The 21239-nt window shown below is 34.2% G+C and overlaps 5 protein-coding genes across 7 annotated transcripts; 3 read left to right on the top strand and 2 right to left on the bottom strand.

The window, feature by feature from the left end:
- Positions 1-2369: 2369 nt before the first annotated feature.
- Positions 2370-6529, top strand: LOC102626095 (cellulose synthase-like protein E1). Its single transcript, XM_006474804.4, has 8 exons — positions 2370-2843; positions 2946-3273; positions 4215-4355; positions 4458-4589; positions 4738-4950; positions 5074-5298; positions 5397-5744; positions 5854-6529. Exons 1-8 carry the CDS (start codon positions 2509-2511, stop codon positions 6406-6408), a joined length of 2277 nt encoding a protein of 758 aa, XP_006474867.1. The 5' UTR covers positions 2370-2508; the 3' UTR covers positions 6409-6529.
- Positions 6530-6825: 296 nt separating this feature from the next.
- Positions 6826-8055, bottom strand: LOC102626686 (glucan endo-1,3-beta-glucosidase 7-like). Its single transcript, XM_006474806.4, has 5 exons — positions 7897-8055; positions 7732-7763; positions 7513-7586; positions 7147-7436; positions 6826-7012 (listed from the first exon to the last, which is right to left on the bottom strand). The coding sequence occupies exons 1-5, from the start codon at positions 7973-7975 to the stop codon at positions 6984-6986; spliced, it is 504 nt and encodes a 167-aa protein (XP_006474869.1). The 5' UTR covers positions 7976-8055; the 3' UTR covers positions 6826-6983.
- A 2474-nt stretch (positions 8056-10529) lies between these two features.
- Positions 10530-14169, top strand: LOC102618794 (cellulose synthase-like protein E1). Its single transcript, XM_006475048.4, has 8 exons — positions 10530-10807; positions 10904-11225; positions 11726-11866; positions 11964-12095; positions 12308-12520; positions 12639-12863; positions 13057-13404; positions 13588-14169. Exons 1-8 carry the CDS (start codon positions 10530-10532, stop codon positions 14134-14136), a joined length of 2208 nt encoding a protein of 735 aa, XP_006475111.1. The 3' UTR covers positions 14137-14169.
- Positions 14170-14698: 529 nt separating this feature from the next.
- LOC102626391 (major pollen allergen Ole e 10-like) lies at positions 14699-16087 on the bottom strand. Of its 2 annotated transcripts, none has more exons than XM_025097772.2 (5): positions 15934-16087; positions 15762-15793; positions 15551-15639; positions 15152-15447; positions 14699-15018 (listed from the first exon to the last, which is right to left on the bottom strand). In XM_025097772.2, the coding sequence occupies exons 1-5, from the start codon at positions 16004-16006 to the stop codon at positions 14990-14992; spliced, it is 519 nt and encodes a 172-aa protein (XP_024953540.1). In that variant the 5' UTR covers positions 16007-16087; the 3' UTR covers positions 14699-14989. The 2 variants fall into 2 exon arrangements, with proteins under 2 accessions (XP_024953540.1, XP_006474868.1); XM_006474805.4 differs by having other exon boundaries at positions 15557-15639.
- A 1139-nt stretch (positions 16088-17226) lies between these two features.
- Positions 17227-21217, top strand: LOC102626979 (cellulose synthase-like protein E1). Of its 2 annotated transcripts, none has more exons than XM_025097278.2 (8): positions 17227-18238; positions 18598-18869; positions 18995-19135; positions 19268-19399; positions 19485-19697; positions 19800-19994; positions 20127-20474; positions 20561-21217. In XM_025097278.2, exons 1-8 carry the CDS (start codon positions 18103-18105, stop codon positions 21122-21124), a joined length of 2001 nt encoding a protein of 666 aa, XP_024953046.1. In that variant the 5' UTR covers positions 17227-18102; the 3' UTR covers positions 21125-21217. The 2 variants fall into 2 exon arrangements, with proteins under 2 accessions (XP_024953046.1, XP_024953045.1); XM_025097277.2 differs by having other exon boundaries at positions 17229-18238; positions 18551-18869.
- Positions 21218-21239: the final 22 nt, after the last annotated feature.

Here is a 21239-nt window from a genome sequence, read left to right as displayed (position 1 = left end):
AAAGAAAGAGAGCGAAATACATCACGAATACATATATTTTTTAAATTTAAAATGACTTTTTTGATTGGTTTGTTAACCAGTTATAATATCCTTATATACTTAAAATTTTAAATAATAGAAATTTTATATACTATTGATTAAATCCACCAATGGTTCTCATTTCTTACATTATTGATTCTGTCAAAAAAATTATGGTATCATAGAGTGACGTATTTTGAAATTTATAAACTTTCTCTATCAACTTAAATCAACTCGATTTATTAAGAGACTATTCAGAGTATGCATAAGGATTAAGGCGGCCGGACCCTTTGTATTTTGTAACGATATCATTGAATAATAATAAAATAAATAAATAAAGGTTCAATCACTCACTGTTGTTGGGTCCGCTTCCTTCAAACTTCCAAAGTTGTAGATACATTGAAAAACAGGGCTCCCTGTATCAAAAAGTAAAAAATCATATGGTTCCGCAAAGTTTGACTTTTGGCTCAAATAGTTTATCTTTCTTTTTAAAAAACAAAATTAAAAATCTTTAATACAGTTAGTACGTATGATTAGATTAAAGTAATTGGGATTAAATTAGATTACATTAAGTCAAATTATACTATATTGTTGTCTTAAGTTTAGTATTATATCGGGTTGAGTTATGTTAAATTATATTTAAATAAAATTAAATGGCATTTAATTTGATAATTGAATATAAGTATCAATTATTCACGCTACTTTATAATAATAATTGAAGTAAAATTAACATGCAATTAATAAGATAATAAAATATATTGTAAATTAGTTATGGGTAGTCATAATTATAATAAATACATATAAATAAAATAATTTAAGTATTTAATTAATTTTTTATCAAATATAAAATAATATTATATGAAATCAATTAATTACTATAATTGTCAATTATTATATTGCTTTTAATATTACATTAGTGATAATCATATTTAATACAATCAACATTGCAACAAAAATTAAATTTTAAGTAAATCATAATAAAAAAATTAATTAATTAATTAATTTTACATATAAGAAAAAAATAGTGATACACACACACACACACAATCTCATATAAACCCATGTGTAAATTGAGATTGCTAATATGATGATTTGAAGACTAAATTTAAATTTAAATTTAATTCCCATGTCCAATTTAAGTGAAACTTATCAAATATGAGATAAATAATTAATCCATAAAACTATGTCTATTCCACCCTTAATCAGAGCTCCAAAACATAGCTTAAAAGCTCCACAAGCTGCATATGAAGAAGGGCACTGATTGCTAACAATTAGACATGGCACGAGAGATAAGAAAAGGTCATAATGGGCTCGTAACTTCTAAAGCTGGAGTCATGAATGAGCAGTGGCGGATCCATAAACTAAAATGAGGGGGGTTTAGTTTAGATTTTTTTTTTATTTAATTTAGATTTTTTTTATGTTCACTTGAATACATTTTAAGTCTTAGAAACTCAAATTTTATTATTATTTTTAATTCTAAATAATAATAATAATAATAGTAATAAATTATTTTTTTAAATGCATGAAAATATTATTTTTTGAAGTAGTTTTCACAAAATATTTAAAAAAATAAAATAATGTGGCTAATGGGATTTGAACCAAGGTTTTGAAACCATTAAATAATGCTCTTACCATTGAACTACAAGTCTTTTAATATATGAAAAATGTGTCCAAATTAATTTATCTAATTTTTTCAGAAGAAGCTTAAAAGAAAATTTAATTAGGTCCGCCCATGTGAATGAGTACTTAGATTTTTTCTTTCTTTCTTTGTAAGCAAATAAGAGTGTCACACTGTCGCCAATTCATATGCCCACAAATTTAGAAGGTTGATGAAGAAAACAGAGTAGTTATGATTCGTTGAAAATGGTTCAACCGTAGTGACTCTTGATGCGCCATCTCTTTTCAAACTACATAGTTCGAACTAAAATCGAAATAAGTATTTGCTCGGATATCATTTTGGCTTGACACTGTCAATTAATTGGTAAGCTGAATTCTATGGAATACAGAACTGACATATAAAAAACGTCAGATATTTTAACGAGCTTATAAAAATCCACTTTAGTTGCTTCTCGTTGTTGAGTCTCATAAATTTGAATGATTAAATGAACCTACACATGAAAAAATGTTGATTAGACGTGCAGTCGTGCACCTCACCTGTGGTGAGCGTTTATTCAAGAAGCTGTATCGCAGGGTCCATGTCTGCCGATGAATGACTCCATGCGTACAGTCGCGTACTAAATCGAAACTCATAATTAAATAAGTCAAGTTGGGTTGAATATGAAAGTAATATTTCTTGTCTACGTCAAGTCAGCATCCTAGTCCACAAAAGAAGCCGGTCGCCTCATTGCTGAGAGAATGCATTCGCAAAATTGTGACCGCAAATAGTTAAAATAATAAAACATGATAAGACAACAAAGTCCAACTTCTCTCCGTGCAAAACAGCAAAACCAAAAGATTGAAATACTGTATAACAGTATAAGTAGTTGAAGTATGCAGAAACCGGCACAGAGTTTGGAGAGAAAGAAACGGGGGGGAAAAATGGCAGGTGATGGATGCTTGCCTCTGTTTGAGACAAGAAGAGCAAAGGGGATAATTTTTTACAGGGTCTTTGCAGTCTCTGTGTTTGTTTGCATATTTCTGATCTGGGTTTACAGATTGAGTCACATACCAAATGAACGCGATCATCAAAATGGAAGGTTGACATTATGGGTCTGGATCGGGTTGTTTGCGGCTGAACTGTGGTTCGGTTTCTATTGGATTGTAACTCAAGCCGTGAGGTGGAACAGAGTCCACAGGCAAACCTTTAGGAACAGGTTATCTCAGAGGTGAGCGATACTGTCACCTGGCGTTACAGTTATATTAAATTGGATTGTCTGATTACATCGCATATACTAATATGCTTATGTTTATGTTTTAAATATGCACAGATATGAGAATGAGCTGCCTGGAGTGGACATATTTGTGTGCACAGCAGACCCCAAAATAGAACCACCAACGATGGTGATCAACACCGTTCTATCAGTAATGGCATACGATTATCCAACTGATAAGCTCAGTGTTTATCTTTCTGACGATGCTGGCTCTGATCTTACTTTCTATGCTTTAATGGAGGCTTCTCATTTCTGCAAACATTGGATTCCTTATTGCAAGAAATTCAATGTGGAGCCCAGGTCCCCTGCTGCATATTTCATCAAAGTTGGTGAAGCACGTGGCGATGATCATAAAAGTCAGTCCAAAGATCTGGCAGCTATCAAGGTGAGTATCTTAATAGATAACAATTAATTAATTAATTATACAGGGATAACATTTTTTTATATATCCAATAAATGGAGTAAGTGGAACCAAAAAGTGGCGAGTAGGTCCGGCGTCTACTTTCATTCAGCCCAAAAACCTAACAGACATTTTGTTTTTATTTATTTTAAAAATCACACAAATACTTACACAAACACACACACATATTTTTAGTAGTTAAATTTTGATATTTTATTTTTTTCTTTGTTTGTATTTTTTGTCGATCATAAATTTTTATCCTTGTTTTGATTTTCCAACTAAGCTGCTGAATGGGATACATGCACATGTACCACTTGTAGTCCAAGATATGCATATATCGAATTTGTCAAAAGAGATAACCTTATACTGAAAATAAGAAATCAGTTGAATACATTCATTTATTTTATCTACAATTATCAGCATCTGAATAAAAATAATTATATTCGATATACATGTCCATTTTATGGATCAAATACAATAAAATTCACAGGAGACCCTTGTATGCCCAATAATGGAGATAAACGGAGATTCACAGGACCTAGGCCATCCTGAAGTTTCTTTTTTTAAAAAAATAAATAAAAATAAAAATAAAAGTAAACAATAAAATTCTTGACATAGTGATGTTGTTTATGTATTGATATAATTAATGAATCGAATAAACAAATACAGAAATGTTCTTACTTTTTAAAATTGTGGACATACATATTGTCGTGATAACAGAGGTTCATAATTGGGTAATGTGAGGTAACAAGTGTTCAAATCCTTTTAATTTGCCTAAAAAATCTTGTGATTTGATTCTTAACCTGATAACAGTCAAGAACAGGATTTTATGTCTGATGAACATGATAATGAGAAAAATGTTGTATTATTCTTAATTTATTTCAATATTTGTTAAATTTGTTCTTAGTATGCTCTTTTCCTTGCAGAGATTATATGAAGAAATGGAGAATAGAATCCAAACTGCAACAAAGCTTGGTAGAATCACGGAAGAAATACGCATGAAACATAAAGGATTTTCTCAGTGGGATTCTTACTCTTCGCGGCTTGATCATGATACCATTCTTCAAGTAATTAAATCATCTTAGCCCTTCGACCTCTGCGTTTTGATTTTTTCAAGTTAAAATGTTATGCTAAGTTCGTTTGATTGGTTCTCTCTTTGGGGTCTGAAGATATTGATAGATGGAAGAGATCCAAATGCTGTTGATAATGAAGGGTGTGCCTTGCCAACATTGGTATACTTGGCTCGCGAGAAGAGACCCCAGTATTCTCATAATTTCAAAGCAGGAGCTATGAATGCACTGGTAATCAATGCCATTGATAACACTATCTCAATCAGTCAGAAGATGAATACACACTGTTTAATTTAAGGTTATACTACAATGAGCAGGGAAAGATTCCAAATAGTTCACTTCTGACATAGCGTTACTTGTTTAATGGTTCCATGTGCAGATAAGGGTGTCATCAAAGATTAGCAATGGACAAGTCACTCTTAATGTAGACTGTGATATGTACTCAAACAATTCACAAGCTGTGAGAGATGCCCTTTGCTTCTTCATGGATGAAGAAAAGGGCCATGAGTTTGCTTTTGTCCAGTTTCCACAGAACTTTGATAATGTTACTAAGAATGAATTGTACAGCAACTCATTAAGAATATATAATGAGGTGAGTAAATATTGATGCATGCATGAAATCATAATCGAATTGCATCATGTGTTATATTTTATTTAAACTTCCGTTTTCATGACTCTTTTTTGCTTGCAAATTCATATATTTTGGTGAGCGAAGGTGGAATTTGAAGGCATGGATGGTTATGGAGGCCCAATTTATTGTGGATCTGGCTGTTTTCACAGAAGAGAAATTCTATGTGGAAGGAAATACGACAAGGAAACTAAGATTGAATTGAAGAGAGAAAATGATTCAAAGAGAGAAGAAAGTTTACTTGAATTGGAAGAAACATCGAAGGCTCTTGCAAGTTGTACCTATGAAACAAACACTCAATGGGGAAAGGAGGTCAGTATCTCTTTCTTGGCTATATGTGTTTTTTTTAATGATGGAGATAGGTATATTAGTTTGTGTACTCATTGCATTAACTGAACGGTTGATTGCAGATTGGATTGAAATATGGGTGTCCGGTTGAAGATGTTATAACAGGGATATCGATCCAATGTCAAGGATGGAAATCAGTGTATTGCAAACCAGAAAGGGATGCATTCTTAGGTGTTTCACCGACCACATTGCTTCAGTTCCTCGTGCAGCGTAAGAGATGGTCTGAAGGTGATTTCCAAATTATGCTTTGCAGATACAGTCCTGCTAGGTATGCACATGGAAAGATTAGCTTAGGCCTTCGCTTGGGATATTGCTGCTATTGTCTCTGGGCTCCAAATTGCTTGGCAACGCTATTTTACTCTATTGTTCCTTCACTTTATCTTCTCAAAGGAATTCCCTTGTTTCCAATGGTATGTTTATTTATCTAATTTTTTTTTCATGTGCAAGAAACTTTTATTTGCTTAATAACATCGCTAATTCTCAAGGGATTAAATTGTCTCTCATGGTTTGTGGAAACAGATCTCAAGCCCATGGATAATACCCTTTGCCTATGTGATGTTTGCCAAGTACACATATAGCCTAGCAGAGTTTCTGTGGTCTGGAGGCACAGCCCTTGGTTGGTGGAATGAACAACGGCTATGGCTTTACCTAAGAACAACCTCCTTCCTTTTTGGCTTCATCGACGCCATTTTGAAGACGCTAGGATTTTCTGAATCATCTTTTGCTGTTACAGAAAAAGTGGCTGACGAAGACGTATCACAACGATATGAGAAAGAGATAATGGAATTCGGTGCCGCCTCTTCAATGTTCACAATATTATCAACACTTGCTTTGCTGAATTTATTCTGCATGATTGGGGCGGTAAAGAAGGTGATTGTAGGTGATGGCTATGTTAAATTCTACGAGACGATGCTCTTGCAAATCCTTTTATGCAGCGCCTTAGTTCTCATCAACTGGCCTCTGTATCAAGGCCTTTTCTTGAGGAAGGACAACGGCAAGATGCCAAGCTCTGTGACCACTAAATCGCTTGTATTAGCTCTGTCTGTCTGTACTTGTTTTACCTTCTTGTATTAAATTCTCTTTTCAATTTCTTTTTTTTTTTTACTCTTACAAGTTACAAGAAGTATTTCCATGATGTTTTCGCAACTTACCGCCAACTTTATTTGAAGTTACAAGAAGTTTTTCTTTTACTTTATTCTAAGTCCATCATTTGCGGTTTTAACTGATTTATTTGAAAGATTTTCTAACCTTCAACATCACTAGTTTTAAAAAGAATTAAAGTCAGTGATAATTGTTGAAACTCTGTTTTTAATGCAAAGAGAACAAAAATCTGTAAAGGGCTTGTGTATTTTTATTAATTTGCACTTAGTTTTATGACAAATATAGGTAAACAATTGTATGACCTTCCCACTGATTGAATTAGCAATTTAGAAATTGAATTATGATACTCTTTGCTCATCCATAATGGCATCATCATGGCACTAAAATCAGTGTATCAATGTTTGTTTATTTCCAGTAAGAAAGGTCTTCATAACCTCTCACGCAAGCACATGCAATTCATTAGCTATAGACAATGTAAAATTTTACTTTTCAATCATCCAATTTTATTTAATACGACAAGTCACTAGAAGATTCCTTCCTCACTAGCATCAGGGTGCATAAATGCATTTTCCAACAGCTGCAAAAAAGAAACATGAAAATCGTGCATATCAGATCTTCACATTCTTAGTTTTGATATATATAGATTGCAAGATTCAAAGTATAAGCGTATAGATAATAATTTAGTGGCAAAAGGGAAACTTTCAAGCTTACATGGATCCTGAGAGATAATCAGACCACTCTGCATGAAATCACAGGTGTGGGGTAGCTTGTTATTGGCCCTGTAGAAGAGATGCATGACAACTGAAGCATGTGAGTAATTGTTGTTAGGCTCGTAACACACGCCCCCGGGTTGTATAATGCTACAGTCAACGTGATCGCAGCAGAATTGTATGTTTGCAAGTAGCCGTTCATCTCCAGTTGAAGGTTTCACAATGCACCAAGTTGTTTGCCCTTCACACGAAGCCTTGCCATCCACTTCCAGCATGTCTGTTGCTTGCTCACTGGAAAAAGATTTAAAGATTTGATCATTTGATGCATTAAATAGAAAAGAGAACTTGCTTGACAGGGAACTGTAACCTGTTGTGCTCCCGGTTTTGGATTATATGAGGCCTTGTAGGCTCGCTCGCTCTGACAAGCTCGAATTGCCTAACCTGTCCATCATAATTTTTCAACACTTTCAAGCAATTTAGCAGGGAATCAATGAACTTGATTTCTAGACACAGAATCCGATTTTTAAAATTTCAAAATTCTGTATAAATTGGGCAGTAATGCTAAGAGTGTATGTCATAACCATACCTGTTCGCCTTCATTTGCTGGTGGCACTGCCCCTGGAGAGAATTACAAATGTTACAAAGTTATTCCAGACCTCTAAAAATTTAAAGATCTAAACTCGGCATCAACTATCATTGCATAAATTTTGTATGTATAACTGGAATTTTGTGTTGCTACAAATTAACTAACCTGTAGTCATGGGGGAGCAGAGAAGGTATATGATAAGAAGCAAAAGAACAAAAGCTGAGAGCTGTTTTGTCTTTGTCATTCTTGCTTCGCAGTTAAGAGTTTCGATGTTACTGCTATTTAAATGAAGAAAAGTTGATTTCAATGAAAGAGGCTGCAAAACTCGCAATGCATTTCATACCAAAAATTGAACCCACTACAAGTTTATTTCTCATTTTTCTTTCCAAGTGAAGAATTGCAAGAGTGAATAGACTAATATGAATGGAATCAATTTTATTTTTGGGAGCTGTATTTTCGTCGAAAAGATGAAAATTATTCTGCATTTCCTTTTCATGCAGTAATTGTCTAATTTGAGATTATTTTTATCTATATCAAGTATGAGCAAGAATATTAATATTCTTGGTTTTAGATACAAATTGTACATGTGAAGATAAAGAAGAATATCTTTGATTATTATTGTCTATATCAATTAAGTACAAAAACTTTAATATTCTTGGTTTCACATACAAATTTTACAATTTATATTCCAAGTGTTACATATTTTGCTTATGGTTACAAGTGACAAAATGGAAACTAGCCAATATGTCAAGATTGAAATGTTTAATTATTGAATCCCTCCTATTAGAACTTAGAACAAACTTTTCTTCAAAAGATTTACAATTATTCATCGAACATTGCTGATTTAATGGCTTTTATCATTATGTCTCAGGTGTCAAACGTATGGCTCATACCATTGGCATATTCATGAGTTACGGCTACACACTCAAAGTCCGGTGAAATTTATAGAGAATGCAGATAATACTGCTGCATTTTATTTTGGGCTTGTCGACATAATTATGAGCAACTAGCTAGGGCTGTTCCAAACAGTATTTTCCATCGCTGCCAAGGAGTTCACAGGAGATGTGTTAAAGAGATATGAACAAGAAACCTAGTGAACAATTGCAGGGCTAAATCTTTTCAGCTTAATTGGAGATTAAGTGATTGATCAAGATCATTTTCCTGGGAGTTCAGAACTCTAAAAAAGTTCAATGTTCTCTCATTTTTCTTTATGGGCTAATGGTTTTTGGTCAATGTTCCAATTTATGAAGCTCTAGCCCTTCATCCGGAAGGATAATGGCTGCACCATCATTACATTTTCCCGTTAAGTTCAAGTCTGTTTTGTTTTAGCTTCATTGCCGTGCCTAGTAATGCTTATATACGTATGAGAACAATGTATATCATATGTACTTTAACAATGTTACTTCTTAGTAATAAAGATTTCTCATTTGCAAACGTTCATATTTTTAAAAAATAAATTGGCCACATAGCCCCGTCCATTAAAAATTTATTCCAATGTTAATCAACTTAAAGTTTGATAAAACAATTTAAAAAACAATTTACTACAATAAGAAAATCTCTTCCATCCTAATCCACCCTTTCTTTGTTTAAGCAAAAGTCAGCATCCAACCCACAAAAGTGACTAGCCCCGGCCACATCATTGCTGAGAGCATTTTCCGCACAAAATTATGACCACAAAGGATTGCTAAAATAATTTAAAATGAATAAGGTATCAAATTCCAGTTTTCCTTTTTTTATAAAATAAAAAAATAACAATAAAATTTTTAAAAATAAAGTAAAATATATGGAGTAATTGGCAGCAAAACCTTATGAGGATGGTGCTGGCACACCGTATTTCGGCAAAATAAAAGGCTGCATTGTGGTGATTGTATTTGCCGCATTTTGCAAACTAGGGGAAGCCCTGAGTTTGCTTAATGCGGCAGCTTGCAGCATTAGCTATGTAGTTTTATTCTTATATTTTTACTTTTAAAATGCTGTTGGCTGTTCTTTGGTTTCATTCTCATGCTCTATGGCTGTCATCCACAATCAATAAATTTAAAAAATCTCATACTATACAAAACATGGTACTACGTTACAATTTAATGCAATATAATACAAAATACTTTAATATAATACAGTTAACGCAAGGTAATACACAGGGCGTGTTTAGTAGCCCACATTATATGGGATAAAATTATTATTTTGTATTAAATTTATACAAACTCACGTTTGGCACTAAAAGTAACTACTGACGCATTGCATTAATGTGCCGTGCTAATGCGGCAGTTAGCACAACCCATTAATGCATTAGTTGTCACTTTAGCTTGCCTCTTTTTTTTTTATAATAATAATAATAATAATAATAACTTTTGAATATTATATAATATTAATATTAATATTTCATTTTTACATTATAATTTATTAGTAAATTTATAATTTAATACAAGTAATAATAATATTAATTTAAATAATAATATAAAATATTATTACGTATACTACAGAACTCTTATTTAGATTATTTAATAAAATTTATTTTGTTAGTGAATATGTTATAATTAAAAATTAATACAGTACAATGCAACACCAAATATAATATAATTAAAAATTAATATAGCACAATGTAGCACCAAATATTGTATAATATTATTATAATACAATAATAATATAATACAATACACCAGTATTAAAATAACGTAATATAGTATAATACAAAACAGTGTGTCAAATGCAAACATAGTGTGCTAAATTCACCTTTATTATATATGAATATATATTCAACATTTGAACAGACAAGGATAGAGCTTAGAGAGGGGGGAAAAATGGCAAGTGATGGATATTTGCCTTTGTTTGAGACAAGAAGAGTAAAGGGTAGAATTTTTTACAGGGTCTTTGTCGTTTCTGTGTTTGTTTGCATATTTTTCATATGGGTTTACAGATTGTGTCACATACCGAATAAACATGAAAATGGAAAATTATTATGGGTCTGGATTGGCTTGTTTGCAGCTGAGCTGTGGCTTGGTTTCTACTGGATTTTCACTCAATCCCTGAGGTGGAATAGAGTCCGCAGGCTTACTTTTAGGGACAGGCTCTCTCAAAGGTAAGCAATACTGTTACGTGGCGAGACAGTTATAATAAATGATATTATATGATTGCATCACGTAGACTAATATGTTTATATTTTGAAGAGAAACAGATATGAGGATAAGCTTCCTGGAGTGGACATATTTGTATGCACAGCAGACCCGAAAATAGAGCCACCAATGATGGTGATCAACACAGTCCTATCAGTAATGGCGTATGATTATCCAACAGATAAGCTCAGTGTTTATCTTTCTGATGATGCTTCCTCTGATCTTACTTTCTATGCTTTAATGGAGGCTTCTCATTTCTCCACACATTGGATTCCTTATTGCAAGAAATTCAATGTAGAGCCAAGGTCCCCTGCTGCGTATTTTATCAATGTAGGTGAATCACAAGGTGAAAAAAGTCAATCCAACGAGCTGACAGCTGTCAAGGTTGGTGATTAATGAAAGTTGATAATTCCCTAATCATGATAAAGAGAAAATTTTATTTTATATGTCTAATTGTAACTAATAAATGGGATACACGTGTGCCACTTGTATTAAAAGATATGCATAGAATTCATTTATTTTATTTACAAATATCAACATCTATATATGATTTGTGTCTTTCAATAACAAGTTAAGAGGATAATCTGATTAAGAATATTTCATCAAATGGAAGGATACTGTAAGGTTCTTACATTTTATATGTGGAGAGATTTGGATTATATTTATATAACATTTATGAAATAAAGAAAATTATAAAATCCACATTTTTTTGTACAATGTGAATTAATAAGAGATATAATATTTTCAATTGCCTTAAATTCTTGTGATTTGATACTTAGCTTCATAATAATCAAGAACATGATGCAGGAAAAAAATATGTTATTTTCTTATGTATTTATATCAATATTTATTAAATTTGTTCTTAATATGCTTGTCTTTTGTAGAGATTATATGAAGAGATGGAGAATAGAATCCAAACTGCAACCAAGCTTGGTAGAATCACTGAAGAAATACGCATGAAACATAAAGGGTTTTCTCAGTGGGATTCTTACTCTTCGCCACTTGATCATGACACCATTCTTCAAGTAATTCAATCATTTTTTGCCTGCATTTTGGTTCTTCTGCCTACTAAAATGTTATGTGTTCAAGATGTTTGAATTGCTTTCTCTTATGTGTTCAAAGATATTGATAGATGGAAGAGATCCAAATGCTGTTGATAATGAAAGGTGTGCATTACCAACTTTGGTATACCTGGCTCGTGAGAAGAGGCCCTGGCATTTTCAAAATTTCAAAGCAGGAGCTATGAATGCACTGGTAATTAATGCCACGATAATCCGTCTATCTTCAGTGAGTTGATGCACAGATGTAAATCTAAGCATCATATTACTGAAATATTCTTATTGATCATAAATATCTTTGAAAGACAGATAAAATTCTGATAGAAACTAACTGAGGGCTATGTTGGTACATGGAGTAGCCTTTAAACGAATGACTCACGCCGTAGAAATAATTTTTGCTATGCGCAGATAAGGGTGTCGTCAAAAATTAGCAACGGGCAGGTCATTCTCAATGTAGACTGTGATATGTACTCAAACAATTCACAAGTTGTGAGAGATGCTCTTTGCTTCTTCATGGATGAAGAAAAGGGCCACGAGGTTGCTTTCGTGCAGTTTCCACAGAACTTTGATAATGTTACTAAGAATGAATTGTACAGTAACTCATCAAGAATATTTAATGAGGTGAGCACATGTAGATGCGTCTATGAATCATGATCTAATTGTGGAATGTGCTGTAACTCGTTCTTTTTTTTTTTATTACTTTTATTTGCTTGAAAATTTGTACAATCTGGTGATGAAGGTGGAACTTCAAGGCTTGGATGGCTATGGATGCCCTCTGTATACTGGATCCGGCTGTTTTCACAGAAGAGAAATTCTCTGTGGAAGTAAATACAGCAAGGAAACCAAGATTGAATGGAAGAGTAAAAAGGATTCAAAGGGCGAAGAAAGTTTACTTGACTTGGAAGAAACATCAAAGGCTCTTGCAAGTTGCACATATGAAAGAAACACTCAATGGGGAAAGGAGGTCAGTCTTTCTCCCTCTCTAAAACAGTTTGTTTAATCGAAAATCACTCAGGGCCGCAATTGGTGAGGTGTTTTACAAAATTTGTTTCCTAAAACAGAAAACAAACTGATAGAGATTAGAGAACGATGTATTTTTATTTTTATTTTTTAATTTTTTGGTTTTTGTGTGCTCATTTCAGTAAATGTCACTGCAGATGGGGTTGAAATATGGATGCCCTGCTGAAGATGTTGTAACGGGGCTATCGATTCAATCTCGAGGATGGAAATCAGTATATTCCAAACCAGAAAGGGATGCATTCTTAGGTGTTTCTCCAACCACATTACTGCAGTTGCTTGTGCAGCACAAGAGGTGGTCTGAAGGTAATTTTCAGATTTTTATTTCCAAATATTGTCCTGCTTGGCACGCACATGGAAAGATTAGCTTAGGCTTTCGATTGGGATATTGCTGCTATGGCCTTTGGGCTCCAAGTTGCTTGGCAACGCTTTTCTACTCCGTCGTTCCGTCACTTTATCTTCTCAAAGGAATTCCCTTGTTTCCAGAGGTAAGTTCTCTCATAAACTTTCTCATTTGCACCTTGGTTATTAGCTATCTTTTTTTTTTTTAGGAACCAACAAAATAGCTTGAAGTTAGAGACCTATGTAAAATGCATGAAACTTCATTCTTCAGGGAATCAAATTGTTCCTATCATGGTCTCTGACTAACAGAATTCCCTATATGAAAACAGATCACAAGCCCATGGATTATACCTTTTGCCTATGTGATATTTGCCAAGTATGGAGGTAGCCTAGTAGAATTCCTGTGGTGTGGTGGCACAGCCCTCGGTTGGTGGAATGATCAACGGCTGTGGCTTTATAAAAGAACAAGCTCCTACCTATTTGCCTTTATCGACACCATTTTAAAGACACTTGGATTTTCTGAATCAGCATTTGTAGTTACAGCAAAAGTGGCTGACCAAGATGTATTAGAACGATATGAGAAAGAGATAATGGAGTTCGGAGACACCTCTTCAATGTTCACAATATTATCAACACTTGCTTTGCTGAATTTATTCTGTTTGATTGGGGCGGTGAAGCGGGTGATTATAGATGATGGCTTTGTTAAATTGTACGAGACAATGATCTTGCAAATTCTTCTTTGCAGCACTTTGGTTCTCATCAACTGGCCTTTGTATCAAGGCCTTTTCTTGAGGAAGGACAACGGCAAGATGCCAAGCTCTTTAACAGCTAAAACGCTTGTGTTAGCTTTGGTTTTGTTTGGTATTGAAGTAACGTAATTTTTAATCTACAACTACTGGAAAAAAGTTGTAATTATACAATAAAAATTAATAGTACACAGTAAATATAATTGTTTTATATTAATTTCAACAAAATCCGTAAAAATATGACATTTCTTTTCATCTTATAAGTATAAAATCAAATTAGCTTAACTTTCAATCTACAACAATTAGTGTTTAACAAACACTTTAGTGTTATATATTTTAAATTACAACTACTCAAACCCAAACAAGGCTTTTATCTGCTTGTACAAGTTTTAAATGGTTGTATTGAAATTTTCTTTTCTATTTTCTCTCATAGCATTTCTTTACATGATGATTATTCAACTTGCAATTTCTTTCCTTGGCATAACTTCCCTAGCAAGAATGCTTATATAATTACTATAGCCAACTTTTTGCTGATTTTTGTCTTTTAATTTTGTTAAAAGTCTACATTTTTTGCTGTAGTTTTAACTGATTAAAGTGAACAAGTTTTTAACTTTTACCATCAATATCCTTCATTAAACAAAAGTAATGATAGTTGTTGAAACTCTGTTTTTTTCTTGTTTCTTACATTCTAGTAAAACAAAAAACCTGTGAAGTTAGAGCTTCTGCATTTGGTTTTTGACCTAGCATTATCACAAATAATATGTATAATACAACTGTATGAGCTTGACTTCGATCGGATTAGCAATTTACAAATTGAATTTTGATACCCTTAAATCATTGGCCACATAACTTCACATGGAAGCACATACAATTTATAACTATGGACAATGTAAACTTTTAATTTCCATATACCCAGTCCTGATTTTTCACATCTTCTATCTTATTTACTATGATATATAAGCAATATAATTTCCCCTCATTATCATCAGGGTTCATATATGCACTCTCCAACAGCTGCAAACAAGAAACATGAAAATTCTATACATCAGTTCTTCACATTTTAGCTTTGATAATATGGAAAGCATGATGCAAACTATAGGTGTATAGATCAGAGATTCTGCGGAAGAAGGGAAAGTTTCAAGCTTACATGGATCCTGAGAGATAATCAGACCACTCTGCATGAAATCACAGGTGTGGGGTAGCTTGTAATTGGCCTTGTAGTAGAGATGCATGACAACTGAAGCATGCGAGTAATAGTTGTTAGGATTATAAGACCGGCCCCCAGGTTGTATAATGCTGCAATCTATGTCTGGTTGTTGGCAGCAGAATTGTATGTTTGCATTTAGCCGTTCATCTCCAGTTGAAGGTTTCGCAATGCACCATGTTGTTTGCCCTTCCCAGGAAACCTTGTCATCCAAGTTTGGCGTATCTGTTGCTTGCTCCCTGGAAACAAAAAAAAAAGGAAAAAAAAAAGGTACAAAGATTTGATGCATTAAATGGAAAAAAAAAAGAACTTAAAGTTATACTACTTGTGTGCGACAGGAACCTGAACCTGTTCCTGTTATGCTCCCGGTTTTGGACTATAGGAGGCCTAATTGGCTGACGGTTCACTATGACATGCTCGAATTGCCTGACCTGTCCAACATAAATTTTTCAACACATTCATGAAATTTAATAGAGAGTCAGTGATCTTGAGTTCTCGAAATAGAATCCTGTATAAATTGGGCAGTATTGCTAGGAGTGGGTCAAAATCATACCAGTTCGCCTTCATCTGCTGGTGGTATCGCGGCTGCAGAGAAATAAAAATGTTACATGTTATTTCAGACCTCTCAAAACATTTCAAGCTCAGGACTTGGCATCAAACTGTCAATGCATAAATCTTGTATATAAATAAAAGTAGAGTTTTTGTGCTGTCAGAAATTAACTAACCTGTGGCCATGGTGGAGCTGAGAAGAAATATGATGAGAAGCAAAAGAACAAAAGCTGAGAGCTGTTTCGCCATTGCTATGCTTGACTACCGAGAGAACAAAGTTTGCTTAGCAGTTGAGAGTTTCTATGTTACTGCGATTTAAATAGGGGAAGCTTGGTTCCAAATTCCAAATAATGAGGCTGCAAATTTGCAAATTGCATTGCATTTCATACCAATAATTGAACCCACTACAAGTTTGTTTCTCTTTTTTTTTTGCCGAAATTGAAGAATCTCAAATGTGAATGGGATTAATTGTATTTTCTGGGAACTATATTTCACTTGAAAAGATGAAAATTGCTCTTCATATCCTTTTCACATGCATGAATTTGTCTAATTTGAGGATATTATCATCTATATCAAGTATGAGAAAGAACTTCATTCTTGGTTTCACATTTCAAATTTTACATGTTAAGATAAAGATGAATTATGAATTAAAACAAATTATATTCCAAGTGCACTATCTTTAGCTCATGGTTACATGTGGAGAGAAAAAGCTAGCAAATATGCCAAGAATGAAATGTATATGCAAGTATTCTTTGAAAACTGCTGATTTAATGGCTTATATCATTATCTGTGAGTTGTCAGTTAAGCCTATGGTTCATACCACTATACCATTTGCATTATCCCCACAATAAAGGATACCTACAGCATTTTTGAGGCACTGTCGACACACTCAAAACCTATACTACAATTACGATTTTATTAGAATTATTAATTATCTCAATAAGAATCAAAACAACACTTATATAACTTGTTCCACTTTCAGTTTGGTTTAATACTTAGTTTTCTGAAGTGTAGATGATATAAAACTGAGATATAAAGTCAGATATTTTGATAGGGATTCACATAATTTAAACTTTAATTGTTTCGTGAGACTCACTCAAAATCGACTGAAAACGCATACGAATATTTTATATGAAAGGCAAGTTGGCTACAAAAATAACTCACTACTCCAATAATTCACACTTTCTTTTGTCCTAATCAATTAAGCCCTCCCTTCTTATTGTCTATAAACAAAAAGTCATACCATACGACGTCACGTCATTGCTCACATTGGATTTTTAAAACAATTCATCGACACCATCCATTTTAAAGACACGTGGATTTTCCGAGTCAGCATTTGTAGCCATAGCTCTATAGCAAAGATTGCTGACTAAGGAGAAAGATTTTGTGTAGAACTATCCTACTTAGTGCCAGCAACTAGTGCTTAGGACTCCCAGAAAATTTAATATTAGAATGCCAGAGAATTAGTGGCTTGCCTTACCACAGCTGCACGTATATTTTTATTTTTTTTGTGGTTGAATTTATTCTGTGCTTGTTTTGGGTGGTGAAGAAAGCAAATATGGATGAGAGAGCAATGGTCTTGCAAATTATTCTTTGTGGAGTTTTAGTCGCCGTCAACTGTCCTTTGTACCAATGCCTTCTCTCGAGGAAGGAAAACGGCAAGATGCCAATTAAGCTCTCAGAGAGCTTAAGCATTAATTTGTATTACCCCTGTCTGTTGGTGCCTGTTTTGCATGCTTTGTATTGAATTTTCTTTTCTTTTTCTCTCTTACAACAATTTCTTTTCATGGCGATTATGCCACTTGCAGCCAGCATACCAAAAACAAACTAATTGTTTCTGCCCTTGGCATAATTTTTCCTACCAATAATGCTTAAAAAAATGCTAAAGCCAACTTTTGGCCTCTTGTTTTTTTATTTTAATTTCAAGTCTATCTTTCTAATTCACTAGCATGTCCTCTGACGGTATGCTGAAAGCAACTTTGTGGGAATTTATCTCTTTAACAAGGGTCTTGGTGAAAATTCATTCAGAATATGTCAGGAGGACCGCCGCCACCCACTCCATTATTGTTGTTGTTATTATTATTTGCAAAGATTCCTTAGTTACAGCATTTAATTAACTATCAGAGTAGCTAAACAAAAAGTGCTTTAGATCAGTCCATTAACCAATACCAAAGCATATTGCTGTTGAATTCACTTTTGGAAGTAAGAAATGGGTAGTGATGCGTATGTTCCTCTGTTCGAAACAAAGAGAGCCAAGGGAAGAGTGATACGTAGACTTTTTGCAGCGTCTATTTTTGTGGGAATAGGTTTCATAGTAGTTTATAGATTGAGTCACAGGCCAAGAAATGGAGAAGATGGGAGATGGGCATGGATTGGTTTGTTGGGAGCTGAGCTATGGTTTAGTCTTTACTGGGTTCTTACTCAAGCCCTTAGATGGAACTGTGTCTACCGGCGCACCTTCAAGGACAGGCTCTCACAGAGGTCCCTGTCTCTTCTCTTGAAATTTCTTTAGTATTTGTGTTGTTTGTTAGTTGTCTTTTTTTTTTCACTCCATGAACTTGAGAAATTATGTACAGAAAGTTTTAACCTACACATGCTGCCATATAGAACAGTTACCAGTTAATAATGAAATAGAAAAGCTAGAAGGACACAGATGAGCTGTATTTCTAAAGACTCAAACATACAACAGAAATATACATATTTGTGCATTCTTATTTACAAGTTAATGGAAAAGATTTAAAACTTGATTATCATGGCAAGGAAGCAAATATATATATTTTTTTTCATTTGCAGATATGAGAATGACTTGCCCGGGATGGATATTTTTGTATGCACAGCAGACCCCAAGACAGAGCAACCAATCATGGTGATCAACACTGTTTTATCGGTCATGGCATATGATTATCCTACAGAGAAGCTTAGTGTATATCTCTCAGACGATGCTGCTCACGATAGTACATTTTATGCTCTCATAGAGGCATCTCAATTTGCAAAGCATTGGATCCCCTATTGCAAGAAATTTTATGTGGAGCCTAGGTCACCAGGTGCTTATTTTCAGTCAATTTCTGAACCACATGAGGCAGAGGAGGCTAAAGGGTTTTTAGCCATCAAGGTACAAATAAGTCAAAATATAGTATAGCATGAATCAAGGAATGGGAACTGGTTACTTCTTTTGACTGCTTTCGGTTCTTTTAGATGTAGTACATAGCCTTCATGCAATTTTTTTTCTCTGTCTAGAAATTATATGAAGATATGGAAAATGGAATCATAACCGCAGCCAAGCTAGGCCGAATACCTGAAGAAGTAAGGTCAAAATATAAAGGATTTTCGCAGTGGGATTCATTTTTTTCCCAACGTGACCACGACACCATTCTTCAAGTATGTCCTATTAATATTTAAAGAAACAAAAGCTGTTATCTTATCATGCTTTGCTGAATTGAAGCACTTTATTTAAGTGCTTCAATTGAGCCAAACCATCTGTAATGTTGTTTTATTTGAAAAATTCTACAGATATTGATTGATGGAAGGGATCCAAAAGCTAAAGATATTGATGGATGTTCATTGCCAACTCTGGTGTATTTGGCTCGTGAGAAGAGGCCTCAGCATCCCCACAATTTCAAGGCTGGAGCAATGAATGCATTGGTATATATTCATCAGAACATATGATAGTAAAATGTTATCATGACTAACAAATCAGTCATTTCACTTTTGATGATTCATTTTGCAGATAAGGGTGTCACAAAACATTAGCAATGGACAGATCATTCTTAATGTGGACTGTGACATGTACTCAAACAATTCAAATTCTGTGAGGGATGCACTTTGCTTTTTTCTGGATGAAAAGAAGGGCCATGAGATTGCCTTCGTGCAATTTCCGCAGAGTTTTGGAAACATCACTAAGAATGAAATCTATGATGGATCAATGCGCATAGGCATGGATGTGAGTTGATGATTACTAATCATTATAGAACCATTACATATCTCATTTCTATTTCATTATGTTAAGTTCAATGTCATTTTGATTCACTTTTTGTTTATAAAGGTTGAATTTCATGGTATGGATGGATATGGAGGACCCCCATATGTTGGAACAGGCTGCTTCCACAGAAGAAATACTCTCACCGGAAAAAAATTTGATAATGAATGCATGGAAGATTGGAAAAGAGAAGAAACAGCGGATATAATAAAGGCTCTTGCAAGCTGTACGTACGAGGAAAACACTCAATGGGGAAAGGAGGTCAGTTTTTTCCCATGATTATTTTGAAGTAAATATCAAACACTTTCTCTCAAAAATATATATATATATCAAACACTTGATGACACTTGAAATTTGTGCTGATAGAGAACCATTATGTATGCTTGATGGCAGATGGGCGTAAAATACGGGTGTCCAGTTGAGGATGTAATAACAGGGCTATCAATTCAAACGAGAGGATGGAAATCAGTGTATTTCAATCCAGAAAGGAGCGCATTCTTAGGTGTTGCAACAACCACGTTACCGCAGACGCTTGTGCAGCATAAGAGATGGTCTGCAGGTGACTTTCTGATCCTTCTTTCCAGTTACAGTCCTGCTTGGTATGCTCGTGGAAAGATCAGCTTTGGCCTTCAACTGGGTTATTGCTGCTATTGCCTCTGGGCTCCAAATTGCTTTGCAACACTATATTACACTATCATCCCTTCACTTTATCTGCTCAAAGGCATTTCCTTATTTCCAAAGGTACATATTCCCTATTTTGTTCCGATTCCATTAATCTTTAGGCTTAGTACGTAACTAATTAACTTTGTGTTGTATTACGAATGCAGGCTTCAAGTCCATGGTGTATACCATTTGCATTTGTGTTATCAGCTAAGAACTTGTGCAGCCTAGCTGAATTTCTGCGGTGTGGTGGCACAATTCTAGGCTGGTGGAATAGCCAAAGGATATGGCTCTATAAAAGGACAAGCTCCTACTTGTTCGGCTTCATCGACGCCGTTTTAATGTCAGCAGGATTCTCTCAACCAGCATTTGAAATCACAGCCAAAGTAGCAGATGAAGATGTAATAGAAAGATATGAGAAAGAGATGATGGAGTTTGGACCTGGAGCCTCGTCTTCATCCCCAATGTTCATAATATTAGCAACACTTGCATTGCTCAACTTGTTTTGCTTCGTTGGGTTGGTAGCGAAAGTGGCCACCGGTGATGCTAATATCAGAATTGACACATTGGTTTTGCAGATTCTTCTGTGTGGCATTCTGGTTTTAATCAACTGGCCTTTGTTCCAAGGCCTTTTGTTAAGAAGGGACAATGGCAAAATGCCAAGCTCGATAACGGTTAAATCTATTGGATTAGCCGTATTTGCTTGCACTTGTTTTCTGTTTTTGGAGTAGTGGTGTGTTCTCCTTTTGTTACCTTCTTGATCTTTGTACATGAATTTTATCCTAAATTTAAATAAAAATTTTTATAAATCCCTTAAAAACAAATGTGTAAACTTTAATTTTGTAT

This window comes from Citrus sinensis, chromosome 9 (genome assembly GCF_022201045.2).
Source record: "Citrus sinensis cultivar Valencia sweet orange chromosome 9, DVS_A1.0, whole genome shotgun sequence".
NCBI lineage: Eukaryota > Viridiplantae > Streptophyta > Magnoliopsida > Sapindales > Rutaceae > Citrus > Citrus sinensis.
This window is presented reverse-complemented; position numbering and strand designations above follow the sequence as displayed.